The sequence below is a fragment of the Sphaeramia orbicularis genome, chromosome 11 (genome assembly GCF_902148855.1).
Source record: "Sphaeramia orbicularis chromosome 11, fSphaOr1.1, whole genome shotgun sequence".
NCBI classification, from domain to species: domain Eukaryota; kingdom Metazoa; phylum Chordata; class Actinopteri; order Kurtiformes; family Apogonidae; genus Sphaeramia; species Sphaeramia orbicularis.
Window position 1 is genome coordinate 49,076,116 of NC_043967.1, and position 18,299 is coordinate 49,094,414.

The following is an 18,299-nucleotide window of genomic DNA, read 5'->3' on the forward strand; positions in this document are numbered from 1 at the left end:
TTCATGGCATGTGGGGGGTCCGGAGCCCCTAATAAACTGTGTGTGTGCTGCGGTGAGTGGGCAAGATGAGTGAGTGAGTGTCTGAAGGACTAATAGACTTTCGCATTTCAATAAGACAAGAAACCTGACTCATCCATCACTGCCTTCGGCCTGGGGATTTCAGAGAGCCAACGGGGACGCCAAATGGGTCACAAATCTGCATCGAATGAAAGGGGGGCAGCTCTTTTAACTTAACAAATTCAGCATGTAATGCACGAGTGGTATTCAACTGTTAATCATCCAGCATTCCTCCTCATTTAGATCATTTGTTTCAATTTGCTCATCCATCATGTCACTCATTGGATGTTCACATATGGAAGACCAATTGTTTAAAAGGATTTGCCTGTAAATTGGATGGAGAGCATTTGCTGATTCTTTTTGTGTGTGCGGAGGAACCGAAAAACTTTATGGCTGATTGACCGTTGCGGCCTGATCAAATGGTGCCGTTCTTATCACTAATGTAATTTATGACCTACCTTTAAAGTAACCAGGCAAGTCCAAACTTATTTTTCCATGCAACGCGGCATCTGCAGCTGCTCGGCGGTTATCAAGTTCACTTCTCCAACATTTTCTCCCTTGATACTGACTCCTGTGTTTTATCTCAGGGTATCAGATAACAAATCTCATGGTGTTTTTTTTTTCTCCTCACAAATTAAAAATCTGTTAACAAGCGGAATCCCTTGCATAGCTTTTCTATCAAAGACAACACAAAGTTTGGGACAAGACGAACACTAAAGTCTCTGTGGTTAGAAAATGACGACTATCCTCATGTGTTAGAGGTTCATCTCCTTTTTTTATTTCTCTAGGGGTGATTTGTCTGCAGAACATTATGAAAAATGTACATTACAGACGGAAAACTGGAGCTGAAGGTGTGGTGAGAAAAAAAGTGTTATGCATATATTGAGAGAGGATGCATATATGTATCCGAGCTTTAGGGTGTGAAACAAGCCTGCAGGCGTTTGGCCAAAAGCAAACACAAGTTGAATGTTTTTTAAGTTTTAAGCAGCCGGAGTCACGAACACACCACGCACACTGGGACAAGCTGTGATAGGGCTGCAGACGGAACGTGTAATGTTCTGGATTCCATGTCTTTTTCTTCTACAGATCCTTTAAGGTCACAGACAACAAATGGCAACGAATTCAGAACAATCGTCACTTGCTTTCTCTGGTTTAGTTTTAAATTGATTCTTGCAGAATAACTAGGTACACTGGATGGTGAGCCAGTTGTATGGAACAAACTTGAACTCATAACCAAGTAATGAACAGATATTTTCTGAAAAATAAAATATTAAAGTCAAGTGCATCTGATGGTAGAGGCTCATTCATCTAACAAATAAATTAAAGGAGCCTGAGGAGAGGATAATCATCTACCTGCTGAATGCATCATTATAAAGCAGATAATAACCAGCCATTCCACAAAGTTTCAGTCAGCTTTAGATTGACTTTCCTACCTTTTAAGGGAAGTTAATATTGCAACGTATACAACACAAACGGGCTGTTTAGAAATAATAGCATAACAGGGTGCTTAAAGTAAAATATGGGCGATACACTCACTCAGGTAAGGCTATACAATCTTCATGACAGTTCTGAAAGCTGAATATTTTATATTTTCAGTCTAGCCCTGTGGGGCAAAAATGCAGGTGAAATGCCAACAGGTTTATGGGCAGGAAAAGTCTGGGTAAGATCAGCCCAGTTGAACCGACCGCAAAACCAAACCGTGCTCTTTTTCTCCCTCTGCAACCTGTTGGAATGGTTTCCCTCTGTGACTCTTGGTGGTCCCTTTTTGAGACGAAAAAAAAAAAAAAAAGACTTTACTTCGTTTTACAACTGGTCTCTAAATTAGCCACATTTAGACTTTCCACTGGTATTGCAAAGCGTTGCCAATGAATGCCACAGTTGATTTTGAGCGTTGTAATGATTTTAATGTAAAAACATTGCCACCTAAGCCTCTCTTATTACCAGAAAATAACCTGGCAGCCTCGGACCTCTCCGCTGAAACAGACGACCTCAAAAACATATGGCTCTGAGGGGAGATTTTTGCTCGAACAGCAGCTTGGTTGTAACCGTTTTAGTGCTGGCATTGGTAATGTGGGCAGTATTACACAGAGAAATACAGGACACACCTAGTCTGTCCCCTTATCCTTTCATCACGGTATGAAAGCCAGACTCACCAACTTGGTAGAGACCAAACCCAATCCTTCTGTCAGTAAATGAAGCAAAACCCGACCAGATCGCCCTCCCCTTCGCGCTCCGACTCTCCACGAATCACTGCTGATAGCCATAACACACGGCACAAACTCTCCACACCTTTTTAAGTCGGGATGACTCCAGTCAAAACAGCCACAGACAAAAGACAATCTCACCTCTGTGTCTCACTAAATCTCAGCCTGATATAAAACCCTGCCCAAAAAAAAAAAAAAAGCTCCAAGGGCAAACCATGAGACTGTCAAATGTTTTGATCGCTATGCTTTATTTCTATTGAGACCTTCAGTTTTTTTTTAGTGTTACCAATGCATAAAAAGCCTTGGTTTAGTAAAAAATCTCTCAATTTTTTTTTATTTTTTTTTACTTAAAAAAAAAAATAAAAAAAAATGGAATTATGCATTTTAAAACATTTCCCTGTGGTCTACATAAACTGTAAATGCTCTGCTTGGGTCTGAATTCTTCATTAACTCAACTCCACAGGTCCATCTTCAACAATATTTCTGAGTAATGACACCAGAAAGGCCGTTTTGAGCGCTGGCCCTTGAAATGCAAGTGAGCCACTTGACTCCCCGCCCCCTCCAGGTTGTTGACTGTGCTTTCTGTCCTGTTCAGCCACTTGTGTTTGTTAATACAACCAAAAACTGAACATTTTAGGTAACCGTCTCGAAGTTTGGACATATTTTCAGTACCGACTACAAGCGCTGCTGCTGACAAACAATTATGACATACTCGGAGAAATGTTTGTTGGAAGTCTTGACCTTATATGTGCAAATGTTGTGATGTAACTAGTTTTAAAACATAACAAATAAAGAAAGAATTGAAACTGGTTGTAGAAATCCATTTGATTTTCGCCGGAATGAATATAAAGATAGCTTTGCAGCACCTGGAGGGTTCACATTCAAACTTTACGAACTATTAGGGTCCAAATACACAAATAAATGTACCAAAGACTAATAAAAGTGGGTTTAGATAAATGACCCCTTTCAGTCTTTGTTTACAGGTATTAGGATGAAAGGTTTGATTTACAGAAGGTGAAAAAAGGTAGGACGAAAGAACACCAACAAATATGATTTACCAAACCCTGCTTTTCTGACGTCCCTATGAAACGGATGGTTGTTCCTGCATATTTATGTTTCCTGTAAAAACAGAGATCTGGGACGACCACCCCTGTCCTAACAGCAGTCTCGTCTCCAAATGGTCAGCTCGCCCTGTGGACCAGCGACCCATAACGACTCGGTGACGGCACATAACTGCCAACTCCTAGGTTGCCCACTGGGGGACATAAAAGTTTAAGAGCGTTTCATTGGACACAACATTACTATGCACACCCTAGAGCAGGAAGTTCCTTCAGAACTTTTGATAGAGTTTCTCAGGAAATGACAGACTCCAAAATACCAGTGAGACCACCTTCAAAACAATTAGGGCTGCATTTTCCTAATGCTGTTACACCCACCTTGTCTCTTCAAGTTCAGAGTGATTGTAATTGTACTTCCACTTCAGCACTGTCACAGTAGATTTCGAACTTAATTGTGAAATTTGCGAAGATAAAAAGCTAAAACTCTTCTGCCCTATTTTTCAGAAAATGTGAAGTGAACACTCAACATGAAAACTGTTGTGATCACTTTAACTCTGATCAGTCTGAAGCTACTGTCCTGTTTCTTATCAACAAACCCTGAATTGTGTTTATGTTTCAGTTCTTCATTCATACCATTACATTCTCCTCCAGTTGAGGACAAAGCATGCTGCCATGCCCGCAGTTAATGTAATAAGTCTAAGTAATTGAACTTTCACTGCAAAAAGGAAGAAAAAAAAAAAAGACAATGGAAAACTATCCGGGCAAAGCATAAGGTTAATACTAGTGTATAGGACATATTAAGCAAAACACTGAAGAAATATAACTTATTTCAAATGTCCCAAGTTTGGAAAACCCATTTTATGCCTCTACACTGTGAAACATTTGTATTGAAGGAAAACAAAGCAAAATTTTCCTGCAATCTTACTTCATTTTTGTCATGCAATCCACTTTTTTGTTTGGTTTTCATTTGTAAGTTACTGAAACTATTGCAATGCTCATTTCAGTCTTAGTTTTTTGTTAATTATAATAATCCCAGTAGCTGGGATAGGCTCCAGTGCCCCCTGAGACCCTAGTGAGGATAAAAGCAGTTTCAGAGGATGGATGAATGAATGAATGAATGAATGAATGAGTGAAGGTAATAATCCCAGTACAAAGCTCAGAAGTCTTATTTTAGATATCACAAAAAACCCCAAAGTAATACACTGTATATCTCTTAATACGAAAGCCATGTATGAGTCTAGATGCAAATGTAACAATGATGAAATTGCATAACAGGGTGGGTTCAGATCTAATAGATCTGAAAGTGAAAGACAGAAGTGAAGCCGGAAACCCGGTATCCTGTCAGGTGTCTTGGAGACATCTGTTCTGCTGCAGAACCCTTCCTTATCTGCTCAGCGGAGTGAGTCTTCAGTTCCACTTGACCTGTTGTGTTCTCTCATCTGCCCCGATGGAGGGTCAACTGTGACGGAGCCGACACCGACTCGCTCAGTCATAAATACTCACAGATACGCAACGACGGACCGTCCGACAAAAACATTTAAAATGAGGGGGAAATTCTTTAAATGTTTTCTGAAAAGTGGTACTTAACAAATGACAGTGTGCAGATAAAGAAGTGACCTGCACTTTGCCTGAGCTTAAGCCTGTATTTGTGCTCTCTGAGAGCTCCAAAACTGAATTCCTCATCACACAATCACATGGATGCGTTTTTCCTGTGGAACACTTCTGGAAAATTCTCACAACCAATTCACCTTAGATTAGCTATAACTTCCCAGAGAGAAGACAGAAGGAGGTGGAAGATCTGCTAAAAAGCAACTCAATTTCCATCTGTTTGGGGTATGATTTATGAAGTGTTAGAACTGTTTTATTATGCATTTCTTTATTATTATTTTGCATCTTTGAAAGGCCTGTGAATTCCTCTGAATAAGGTTTAGGAAGTAAGCAATGACACTTAATTGCACATGTTTCCCACAACAACAATCATCACAGATCCCCACTGAAAAAACAAGTCCAAAACATCAGTGTACATGCCAGGTTATGGTCGTGATCTCTCAATCATAGAGGACTCAACACCGGCTTCTAAGCTCAACTCGTACAAAAAAAATCACGCAGAGAGAAATTAATCATATATAATTACTCGGCTAACAGCAGCCTCCACGTTGTGTTCCAATTAGAACGATGGGTCCAAGGCTCATTTATTCACCGCCGGAAAAACACTCCATCGTTATTGCGTTTGTGCCTGGATGTATAGCCCACAGCTGAGTTTTTGTTCATAGCTTACGGGCGTTGCTAAAAGTCATCATGGGAAATGTAGGAGTTCAATAATCGCAGGAGGAGATGAGATGGCGGCTGGTTGTAAGTGCATACAAAAAGAACATAATCACCCTCCATCAAACACCTGACTCTAGAGCGACATCAATTAATGTCATCATGGCAAAAGAGGACGGACTGAGCTTTTAATACCTAAGCCATTATGAAACTACAACTATAGCATGTGTTGCCGAGGAATTAATGCTGTAGGGGCTCCAAGATACATATAAATCACAGATATAGAAAGGTGTGAAATCAAAAATTGCACGTTATTGGTTCAGTGACAAAAAGTTATTCAAGTTTCTTTTCTCTACTCTAAAGCAAGCCCTCTTTTTTGGCTATAAGGGTTTCCAGGTGTAATTAATACGGCTGAGCATCAAAGCCTCAATCGATTCACAAAGTCTCGATTCAATATTGATTTGGTAAGCGATAACGTACTTACAGCACCAATTTCTCTTACATGAAAGAGATTCTCAAACAGATAATGATGTTCAGGGGACCTGATGACTTGATTAACGTTAAAAGGTTAAAGGTTAACTCGTTTTATTATCCACGAGGGGAAATTCCAGCCTCTGCCGTAAAACCATCCCAATACACACAGCATGTCGTATTAGCATTAGCACTTAGCACATTATGAGCAGTGAGCTGCCATTGAAGGTGCTTTAGGCCCAACTCCAGGTCTTCATTAGACACAAGACAGGAGAATTAATTATATACACCTGTTTTTAATGACGGGGGAAACACGGTTGATGTTAAGAGATCAGGCAAACTCAATACAGAGAGGCCGTGGTCTGGCTGGGAATCAAACACAGAACCTTCTAGCATCATCGTATGACGGTGATGGGGTTAACCTTAAGTTTTACTCAACCACAAAAAAGCCATATATTTATGAAATTATCCAAGGTTTGCAATAATCAGTTTCATCGGACTACACCTATACCATACAATACCAAAAATCTGAACAGAAGCACAACCAAAGACCACAAACATCCATTTTATTCCATAAATTGTCCTAGATTTCATTGACTTTTTGGACTCTTGACGTTGATATAATTGTACCATTTTCAAGAGCAGATTCTGTAGGTTTCAACAGTGCGACAGGCAGCGCACACACACATATGGACACTTAACTCCTGGATTGACGGCGAGGCTTTTCCTGTGCATGAGGCCCTGGTGTTTGTTTGGCCAGCATGTCCCGACTCGTGCAGCCTGTTGTCTATTCTCTAAGCTTTGTATGGGTCACTAAAGCCACTGTACATACACACTTCCAGGAAAAGAGGCCTGCCGCAGCCCTGAGAGATGATCATGACAACACTGACCCGGACAGCTACCTGACAACACACCAGAGAAATGCTGACGTCACGCTCTGGACAGATTTTCCAGGATACGCCGGTGCATGCTCGGCTCAGTAGTAATCAGGAATGTGATCGGGTCAACCTTTGCGCTGACCTGATCACTCACTACCACCATATAATGGGAGGAAAACCAGGGAAAAGGTACAGGCTGTCAACCACAGGCTGCCATTTAAGAGTTTTCTTGGTATGGCATTTCCCCTTAAATGGTTTCCTTTGTGATTTAGTAGCTGCTAGTCAGGTGAAACTGAGACCTGAACCCTGGCTATATTCTCTTATTTATGGCTTGACCTGACTGAGGCTGAGTGGTATAGCCGAAAATTACACCCAGGATTAAAGTTATACGCTCTTTAAGGAGATGGAGACATGCTTAAACGCGAACACAGAAAACAGAGTCATTTCATGCCGACACCAAGAATTCAGAACTTCTACGAGTTCATATAATGGATTTTCTTGAAAAGATTTATGTGATGACGCCTGTTCATTTCAGTGGACCATGCAAAAATCCTTGAGCATCTTAAAAGTTTTTATTTATGTAGAAATTCAAGTAATCCTTCTGGGGGCTCCAAAGCGATATTTAGCTAGATCTTTGACAGTCGAATTTTTATGCATACAATAACTTCTAGATATGACTGAACAAATCAAAATCTGAGCTGAAAGAAAGTGAACTAAACCAGATGTATTAATTTTAATTAATTAGTTACACAAATGCAACTTATCCTTTATGTTGTTTTTTTTTTATTTTTTATTTTTTATTTGTTCCAATCCAGTGAAACAGTCACTACATTTAGATCTTCACACCTAAAACAGATCTGGAGAACACCTTTAGGATATTTTGGATACCCCCCGGCGCAGTGACCCCAAAACATGATGCAGTCGATAACAGCCTTTAATCCGTTCTCCATTGATGTTTATTGACATAAACAGAAGAACTGCAGCCGCCTGGCAGCACATGACATTACAGCCTCTCCACTAAATCAAAGAGAGGCAGAGTGTCCTAAAACACACTCAGTGCACAACCACATGCTGTACATCAGCTGCCAGCGCCTCTTCTCAAACTTTCCCCGAGACAAACAACTTGGCCTCGGCGCATAGTATAATTGTGCTGTCTTTGCTGCCGTTGCCAACAGCACAACTCAATATAGCGGTGAGAGTGTAACAACGGAGTTCTTCCAAAAGGAAACTAACGACAGCATTTTTAAAATAGAACGGGTTGTGGGTCCATTAGCTTTGGTCTAACCAGAGTTATTAGAGCTACTTGAATCTGCATAAAGACGTCTGGTTGATCTTCCTGTAATTATAACAGGCTGAGTCAAATGCCCACAACCAAATGGTCTTCCTCAAGGGCAATTTGGTCTCGCTGGTAAAAGTCAAACACTCACTTTGTTGTTACCACATCAATGTCAGGTAGAGCCGCACAGTGACAGACATATGGGCTCACACACAAACACTTGCAAATGCATAAACACACCCGGAGTCATAAACAGCAGCCCTCTGCTAACCAGACTTAACACCAGCTAACTTTTCATGTATGGCTCCTTTCACAGCACACACACACACACACACACACACACTAACACACACACACATGATTATTCAACACACACACACTCTATACCAAAGTGCGCTGGCTCGTTGGCCGTCTACAGCTGTGACGTCTCACATGTGGCGCGTTGTTGATATAAGGAGTAACACAAGTGGAAAATTGGAGCTGGTGGGGCCAGACTGCTGACTTCCTGATAGGAAGAAAGTGGAGCTTGACCCATATATATTTTAAATAGTCAACAGGCTTTAACACCACAGGAAATGCAGACAAAAGGACTGTGTAGCTGTGCATGATAGAATGTGGACACAATCTGGGAACAAATGGGTCTTCCTGCATAAATCATACTGACTAGGCTCCATGCACATATTCTGAAGTGTTTATCTTCGTGTCCCACTGTTCTTTCTGTTCATGTCAAGCTGTGAATGTGCCTATTGAAATAAAATTGGATTTTTGCATAAAAGATTTTTTTTTTTCCCCACAAATAGTGGACTTCTCTGACTATGCACACCCTTCCACTCTTTCTCCTTCAACACTCTTCTTGAAAAGGTCATTACTGCAATATCAAAAAAGTAGTTATATTACACCTCCTGCCCAGAAATATGAGTTCACTTTTCGATCATGAATCTCTACTCCAACTTTGGAGATGAGACGATGGTAAACAGACAGGAGGCTCTATAACAAACTGCATTAAAAACCCAAACTGAGACAATGAATGTGCTGTAATTTCCAAAAAAAAAAGTTCCTAAAACCTGAATAATGTAAGCATATCTGACGTCTTAATTGAATTGCGCTCTATTGGGAATAATGCTGCATTCAGAGTATGGTGTTGACATGACCCATATCCAATTTGTAATACTGTCATGATTGCAATAGAAGACTTCTTTGTAAATGTTCATGGATGTCACTATAATAGCCACACAGCTTGTCTTCACCAATATAAAAACACAACTTTGCTTGAAAATCCCAGAAGCTGGGAAAGTTAAACTCATTATAACCCTTGAAAAATAGTAAAAAAAAATTTTAAATACTGAAAACTTTGGAGCTAACTTGGCTTTCTTTTAAATGTCAAACAGGAACACTGTCACACTGCGTCGATTCCTTTAGGCTGTGCAAGTGTTAGAAGAGGAGAAAATATATTTATAATTGGCACTGTGAGGCATGTGTTGCTTATCTTGTCTGTTTTTAAAAGCATAAAACCTTGTTAATTTGACCCTGTGAATAATGAAAGTTATTAACAAAGAGGACAATGTTCAGATGTTGGAAGTAAGACACAGTGATACGCCTGGATGTGTGATGCTTTAGACGAAAAATGATTCACATATAAATAACTCTGCAACACTTTCCTACAATTGAACTATGTGCAGGGTAGTGCTTCGTATACATTTATGGATGCATGGTTTTTTTGGTTCAAGACAAGTTAAATGACTAACTTGAGAGGCTATTTCATGGGTATTTTGGGGATGCATCTTTGACACAAAACCAAAACCAACAATATGACGGTCAATCAAAACCATTCTGGCATTTTATTTTTCCCTGGCATCATATATTTTCTTTCACATGAGCTTACTGGAAAATAAATAAAAATCACAAAAATACCCCATTGTAAATAAAAGTTAGTTGTTGTGCCCTAATGAACTTATCTGAAGCAGCAGAGGAATCTAAAAGGTCATATTCCTAATTATGATGTTGTGTTGTGGTGCGGCATTCCCCTCTTAAATAGCCCATTGCATTGTGGGCACTGGATCTTTGCCTGGCCAAGATTACCACACATCACTTCTGACTAAACTGAGTTTAAGAGCACCTCAAAGCACAATGGAGGACAAATCATGAGTTATGGGTGGAAAATCATAATCATTTCAAGGACAACAAAAACGGCCCAGAAAATGAGTGGAATCTGAAACAGCTGGGCTGAAGAAGCTCAAGTTAATTCGAATTCCTGAAATAATCTGATGTGTCTGTCAAACACAAAGGTAGGAATATCAGTTTGGATGATATTCATGCATATGGCAAACATCAAACATGTCAAAAGTGCTTTACAGGAAATATGAACCCTCAGCCCAAAGCCAGGTCACATCCTCAAACCAAAACCCATCATCAATCCATGGAGCCACTTTACACCTCTAAATGTGGGCAGTGACAGCGTGACCAACTGACGTGACCTCACACTGGACCAAAAAACTACGAGCAAAACCCTTGTTTAAGCCAAAAATCTGGGTTTAGTGAGACGCTGGATTCACCCAAACCTACATCCTTGATCAGTCACGACTACAAACAGCAGTGGTTGTATAATCTTCTGTCTCACTTTCTTTTCATCTACAAACAGGATTATTTTTGGAAACTTTAGCAGATTTCACGTTTCTTATTCCAGTCTATTGTTTACACACTGGACAATTATACAATCACTTACTGAAGTGAAAATAGAAATAGTGAATTCCAAGTTCAAGCCCTGAATTACTCTGAATACTACTGTGCAGATTGTTATTATTATGATACTGCCTATCATATAAGAACATCCACTTGTTAAAGTACTTAGATACATGTACTTCACTTAAATATTTTCTTATTCCACAAAAGTTACTTATATTTCTAACTACAAACAAATACACCGTGATTCTATTTTCATCATAAACATCAGTATATACAGTAAAGTGAAGTCCACTTTTATCAGATGCAAAATCATTAATAATAATCCACCAGGCATAGATTACACAGAAATAAGTCGTACAGTACTTTTACTTTTAATACTTTAAGTACATTATGATGCTGTTGTACACTTGCGTATAGCAACTTTTCATAGAATTTGAAAAAAGATTACTTCTTCCTAAACACAAAAACTGAGTATATTATAGGTTTTAATGTAAAAAGTACTAATAACACTAGCTGTAGGTGTCAAATGTATGCAGTAGTATTTCCATGTGAAGTAGAAAGACAAAGTAGCATGAAAAGGAAACTGTTAAATACAGTAAATGCCACTTACTTCTGACTACATGTGGTGTTAATAATGTGCGAAATTAAACCTCTCTTTTTTTGTTTCATTGGGGAAGAATGGTCCTGTAATGGCGCATCAGTTAAACCCTGAAAGCAGCCTTATCTGGGTCCGGTTCGGTTCTGTATGTCCGTGACCCTGACTCTTTCCAACCACTGATCCGGGAAACGAGGCTCCCCTTCTGCCCTCACTGTAAACCGATAGCAGCCTCGGACATCCGTTTTAAGTTAAAAATAGTAGAGATAAAGTTAAAAAAGTAGCCCTGGCTGTTGCTTCTGTTGCGCTGTGGTTAAACCAGATCGTGTCGGTGGGCTGAACTCTGTGTCCTGCTGGACTAAAACAATAACAGAGTCGGATGGATCCACTCTAGCGCCATAATTTTGTCACACTTTCCCTGGAGCACAGCGGAGTTGGTTAGCATGCTAACAGCTAGCCGCCGAAGCTAGCTTAGTTGTGCGCTGTTGTTTTCATTTGAAGAACAACAGTAGCGTCTGGTGGGGGGGAAAAAAGTTTGCATAGTTATCAGAAAATACGGGTGTGAACTTACCCGTGTCTGCCGGGGTTTTCATCTTTGTTGTCTTCTTGGGCCGGTCGCTTCAGTCACTTTTCCCCCGTCGACTGGTAACTTTACACTTTAGTTAGCTAGCTAGTTAGCCAAGTTAGCTAGCGAAGTTAGCCGTGACACCCCACTCCTTCCTCTGGTGTTGTTCTCACAAGTATTAAAAAGAACCTGCCCCCCTGATCGCACGGGTTTCAAAGTAAAAGAAAAAAGAAAAATCCTCCGCTAACTTCGCATAGGGGTTCAGTTTTTCAGATGCACACGTCGGGAAAAGTTTTGTCGCCGGAGTGTTTGTTTGTAAGTTCGGGGCTTCTGATGCTAAAAGTTGCCTGCGGGGAAAATCCACTCGCCCGGGTCTGAATGGCGCAGGTCGGAGTTTGGATCGGAGCTGGAGCAACGGAATGCAACGAGTCTAAATGTTCATGTCGATGTCGCATGGTCGATCCGTCCTCCTCTTCGTCCTCTTCATCCTCATCCTCCTCCTCCTCCCCGGCGGTCCGAGCAGCAGCAGCAGCGGCGTCTGAAACCGAACAAAAGTACCGAAGCCAACTCCGCTCCTCTTTCTCTCTGACCCTCTCCTTCTCCGGCTCAGACTTTTTCTTTTTCCACTCACTCACTTCGTGTTCTCTCAACCCCCCCTTCCTCTGCCGGGGTGTCGTGTTTCGCTCTCCTCCTGCCACACGGGGCCGCCCACGCTGACCCACGGAGGGAGGGAGGGAGAGAGAGAGGAACTGAACGCCCACTTGTTGCCAGAGATCGTCTATGTTTTTGGAAGATTACATTTTCCCTGCGAGAAGGAGATTTGGATAAAACTAACACACAGAAAAAAAAAAAGTGTTTTAACATATACATGCAACATTCCTGTGTTTTGATCAGATTAACCCATAAACACCCAGAGCTGCTTTTGTGGCAGTTTTGTCTCTGTTTTTAGCTTTTCTTAACCCTCTGGTATCCGGGTGTGCTTTTTAGGCACACTTTGCACTTTGTGTTAAAAAACTAATATTTTTCACAATTTAAATAAGGTTAGAATTCAAAAGTTGTTCATTTGTGCGTGATCTTTAAAATTCTAGCCACCAACTTAAATGTGTGTTTATGTTTATGCATTTGGCAGACGCTTTTTTCCAAAGCGACTTACAGGGGAAAACCAATCACATCACTCAATCAATCAAATTTTATGTCTTATTTCTTATTTATTTATTTATTTATTTGCGCAAAATAAAAACAGCAATGGAAAAAAACAACAACATTCAGACAAGTAACAAAATTGTGCAGGAGAGATTAGAAGCCAAAAAAGAAGGCTTATATGAATACCTCCCCCCGAAACGAACAATACACAAAAAAGAATTTAAAAATACAATATAATTGAAATAATAAACTGAAGTAAAAACAATAAAAATGTAATCCACATTACAAATCATCAACTACAAATCAAGTGATATACAGCCATACATTTTTTCATGAATTAAAGTCCTTTTCAGATGCTTTTTAAACAATGATAAAGTAGATGTTGATTGAAGTTCAGGTCTTAGATTGTTCCACAGATTTGGTCCACAATATTTCAGAGAATACTGACAGTCTGAAGTTCGGCAGTACAGAAGATAAAATTTGCATGAAAATCATGTCGGAAAGTTGTGAATAACAGAAGATAACATAAACATATATATATATATATATATATAGCGCCAGATCACAACAAAAAAGTTATCTCATGACACTTTATATATAGAGTTGGTCAAAACCAGACTCTAAGCCAATTTACAGAAACCCAACAGAATCCTCCAGGAGCAAACACTTGTGACTGGTGACAGTGGAAGGAAAAACTTCCCTTTAACAGGAAGAAACCTGGAGCAGACCCAGACTCCTGGAGGATGGCCGTCTGCCTTGACCAGTTGGGGTTAAAGAGAGAGGGTAAAGAAAGAGAAAAAGAGAGAGCGATAGAGATAGAGACTGGGGGAGAGGGGGAGAGGGGGAGAAGGGGGAGACACATGGAGGCAGTTGAGGATAAGTGAGTGATCATGATGAAGGCAGGAGAGAGGCAGGACCACCGCAGCAGGTCCAGAGATAATCCTGGGAAAAACTTTATTAAAATATTTAAAATGGAATGTCTGACAGTGCTAGGACAGGAGGTGCTCTCGGAAGAGCTGGGTCTTCAGGAGCTTCTTGAAGATAGGCAGGGATGCCTCTGTTCTCGTAGTGCTTGGGTAAAATTTGCACATTGTAAACAAAAGAAAATTACAAGACATCTGTCTCCCAAGTGTGCCTAAAATGCACTATTTCTTCCATTATAAATATAACCATTGTTTTTTATCCCAAAGCCATTAAGGCATAAATCCTGCTTTTACTGATATCTGGGCTTCATTTGAGAGGTGAGGGTCTGAATTAATTTATTAACGTGTTAATGTTGCTGTTAATCATTGACATATGCCAGGCTGCAAAAATCAAATGATATGTAATCCAATTTTTATGTAGTATTTTGAAAAACAAAAACATATTTTGTGTTTTTTGCATCAAAAAAATGTAGTGACATCATGATGAAAAGAGATCATTTAAAAGGTTAAAAAAAAATCTAAAATGAATGATTATTTGATATGTATGATGATTAGGGCTGACCTTGATTTACAAAAATAAAATCAAATTAGAGCAGAAAAATAAATCAATATATAATATTTAATAGTTTGATTTATAGGTGTGCCATTTTGGCACACTTGGTGACAGATACTAGTATTTTTGAACATTTGACCTCATGCCAAAAATAATAATGCAAATTAACCAGTGTTGGAGTTAATCATTGACATATGCCAGGCTGCAAAAATCAAATAATATGTGATCCAATTTTTATGTAGTACATTGAAAAAATATTAATTTTTTGTGTTTTTTGCATCCAAAAACATGGTTTGTTTACATTACAAACACGGCATTTAAAGGGTTAAAAAAATGTGACAATTATTGAGTATTTGGTATTTTTATTTATGGCTCAAGTTGATGAAATAGAAAAAGTGTAAAAGAATTAAAAACAAACTGTATGAAAAAATTTTTGACATTATTCCGCAAGTGTGGCAAAAAGGCACACTTGGTGCTTAGTGAGGGCCTTACTGGATGGGATACCAGAGGGTTAACCCATAAACACCCAGAGCTGCTTTTGTGGCTGTTCCAAAATGTAGTTTTTCTCTATATTTAGCTTTTGTTAAAGGAGTGATATTTTGCTTTTTTAAATGGAATTATGCATTTTCAAACATTTCCCTGTGGTCTACATAAACCAGTGGTTCCAACCTTTTTTGGTTCATGACTAGGGCTGGGTATCATGGCCAATTTCCATAATCGATTCGATTTCGATTCATAAGGTTCTGAATCGATTAATCATGATTCGATTCGATTCAATATCGATTTGATTCAGTATTAATTGATTGATTCAGAGTAATTTAGTGATACCAAAGTACAATTTTGAGTTGTAACCTGATTATTTAAGTATCGCAGTCATGCAACACATCAATACTGGTATCAATATTGATATTAGAAAGGAAATAAATATGACATTTCAGCAGTAAATTGCTGAATGTGCTCTAAAATAATGAACGGGACAGAAACATTGCCATGTTTTTACAGTGGTTAAGAACGGAGTTCGTCACCTTTATTCTGTTTTATGGCTGGAGGCTATTGTATGTAGATAAAAGGCTTTACATTTTGGTTTTTGCAACTTTTAGCCAAGTAAAGTAGAATCTCTTGTAATTAATCCTTAAAGATCCAAAAATCCACTGTCGACCAAAAGCATCCACACATCTAAACTGTTGATCCACTAATCCTATTGATACATGTAAATAATTGGTGTAAAATACAGTTTGTCATCTTCTCATGGTCATCAGATATGACCCATTTGGACGTTCAGAGGCTCTGTAGTTACCGTGGAAACACTGTCATCTTCTACAACATTAATTCACCAGTAAAACCCATGGAGTTGGATCAATGACAATGGATGGAGACACTGGGTTTTTGTTCAGTTAATGAGAGATTGTACTTTTATGTCACTTTTTCTTCATTTTTTTTCTGTTTTGATATTTTAACCTTTGAATTTACTTTGAGTTTTCGTGAACATTTAAATTAAATATAGGAAAATTCAGAGGATAATATTATATGATATGGTGATAAATCCCTTAGGAAAGGTTAAGTAGAGGGAAAAAATTCATTTGGGAACTGACAGAAAAGTCACACTGCGTCCTTATGAGTTCAGATGCTGCTTTTTGACAATAACTGTTGAAAAAATGTAGCTCCAATAGAGACATCCTGATCCATTCATAGACACATACTTATAATACACTTGCATTTCTAGACTATTTATTTATATACATACCACACAGTGTTGGGAATCCTACTTTTAAAATTAGTCAGTTATGTTGTTTCAGCCTGGAAGAAGAACAGAACTGGTTTAGATAGAAGTCTAATGTTAGTTAACTATGGATAACAGTGAAAATATACACATGATACACAAATAGTATAATATAAAGAGGCTCAGGTAGTTGAGGCTATTACTTGTACATAGGGATGTAACGATATGAAAATTTCATATCACGGTTATAGTGACCAAAATTATCACGGTTACCATTATTATCACGGTATTGTTGAAATGTGCTCAAAATGTTCAAAAAGTTCTAATACACACACTGAAATAATTTAACCAAGTTGTATTTTGAAAAAAAAACCAAATAAAATAATCGGCACAATGTACTTTCTGTTGGCAGAAACATTCAAATATTAACATTTAAACATCAAACATACACAAGTGGATTAAAGATGGCACCTTATGGCCATTGTTTGACCGTTTTCCATATCAAGTTTGAGTTGTTTTAGTTTCTTTTTCATACGTAGGTAGGTAGGTAGACAGGTAGATAGATAGATAGATAGATAGATAGATAGATAGATAGATAGATAGATAGATAGATAGATAGATAGATAGATAGATAGATAGTCTTTCTCTCTCTCTTTCAAAATGTGGTAATCAAACATGGTTATCATGATAATTAGAATTTAAACGGTAATACTAACCGTCAGGAATTTTACCGCGGTTTATCGTTATACCGGTAATCGTTACATCCCTACTTGTTCATTCATTCATTCATTTTCTGAACCCGCTTTATCCTCACTAGGGTCACGGGGGTCGCTTGGAGCCTATCCCAGCTACATAGGGGCGAAGGCGGGGTACACCCTGGACAAGTCGCCAGTTCATCGCAGGGCTGAACATATAGACACAAACAATCACTCTCACATTCACACCTATGGGCAATTTTAGATTAACCAATTAACCTATTAGTGCATGTGTTTGGATGGTGGGAGGAAGCCGGAGTATCCGGAGAGAACCCACGCAGACACGGGGAGAACATGCAGACTCCACACAGAAAGGTCCCACCCCCTGTCGTTGGAATCGAACCCAGGACCTTCTTGCTGTGAGGCACGAGTGCTAACCACTGCACCACCGTGTCGCCCCATCCCTACTTGTACACAACCAAAAAACTAAAACACTGCTTCAGTCAGACATACAGTATATCATAACAAACTAGATTCCAAGTCTGCATCTCTTTTAAATCTCTCACTCATCATTGTTTGCTTTATGCTCGTGTTGGATGGTCTTCTTTGTCGGCTTGCAGACTTAGTCAGCAGCGTATTTAAATTTATTAGTCCATTCTAGGTCTGCTCCCATCCTACCTTCTGACCTACATCAGTTGGAGAACCACAGACACTTATAATCTTCATTCTCAGGCTCTTTTCTTTTTGTCTGTTCTTAAAATTAGAGCCGAACAGGAGAAAAAGGCCTTCAGATTCACCTGGAACGAACTACAAAAAGACCTGAAACTTAAAGATCTGGTTTCACTGAACACTTTCAAGAGGATGCTGTATGACTTAGAGACGGAAACATCTGGCTGCTGCTGTTTTGTCTGACGCACTTTATTTTCATCTCGTGAACACTTATAGTGAAGTTGACTTTGGAAGGTTTGACTTGATCTTGTGTGTTTTTTGATGTATTGAAAACTTGTTGTTTTTATGTATGAAAGTTTGTGTCTGTTTGTAACTATTTAATGTTCTGTTGCCTGTCTTGGCCAGGACACTCAAAGAAAAGAGATTTTTAATCTCAATGAGGAGTTCCTGGTTAAATAAAGGTACTAAATAAATAAATAAATACACAGGCAGGAAAATGAACAAAAGTGTGATCAAATTTTCAAGAAAACCAATAAAAAGGATTA

General features: G+C 39.1%; 1 protein-coding gene across 1 annotated transcript in view; it reads right to left on the reverse strand.

Moving 5' to 3' along the window:
- The window catches only part of erf (Ets2 repressor factor), a 64,923-nt gene extending 52,734 nt beyond the window's left edge, over positions 1–12,189 (reverse strand). The window contains exon 1 of the mRNA XM_030147903.1: positions 12,058–12,189. Coding sequence (XP_030003763.1) covers positions 12,058–12,079 — 22 coding nt within the window. The 5' untranslated portion in view covers positions 12,080–12,189. The remainder of the gene's footprint in view (positions 1–12,057) is intronic.
- Positions 12,190–18,299: the final 6,110 nt, after the last annotated feature.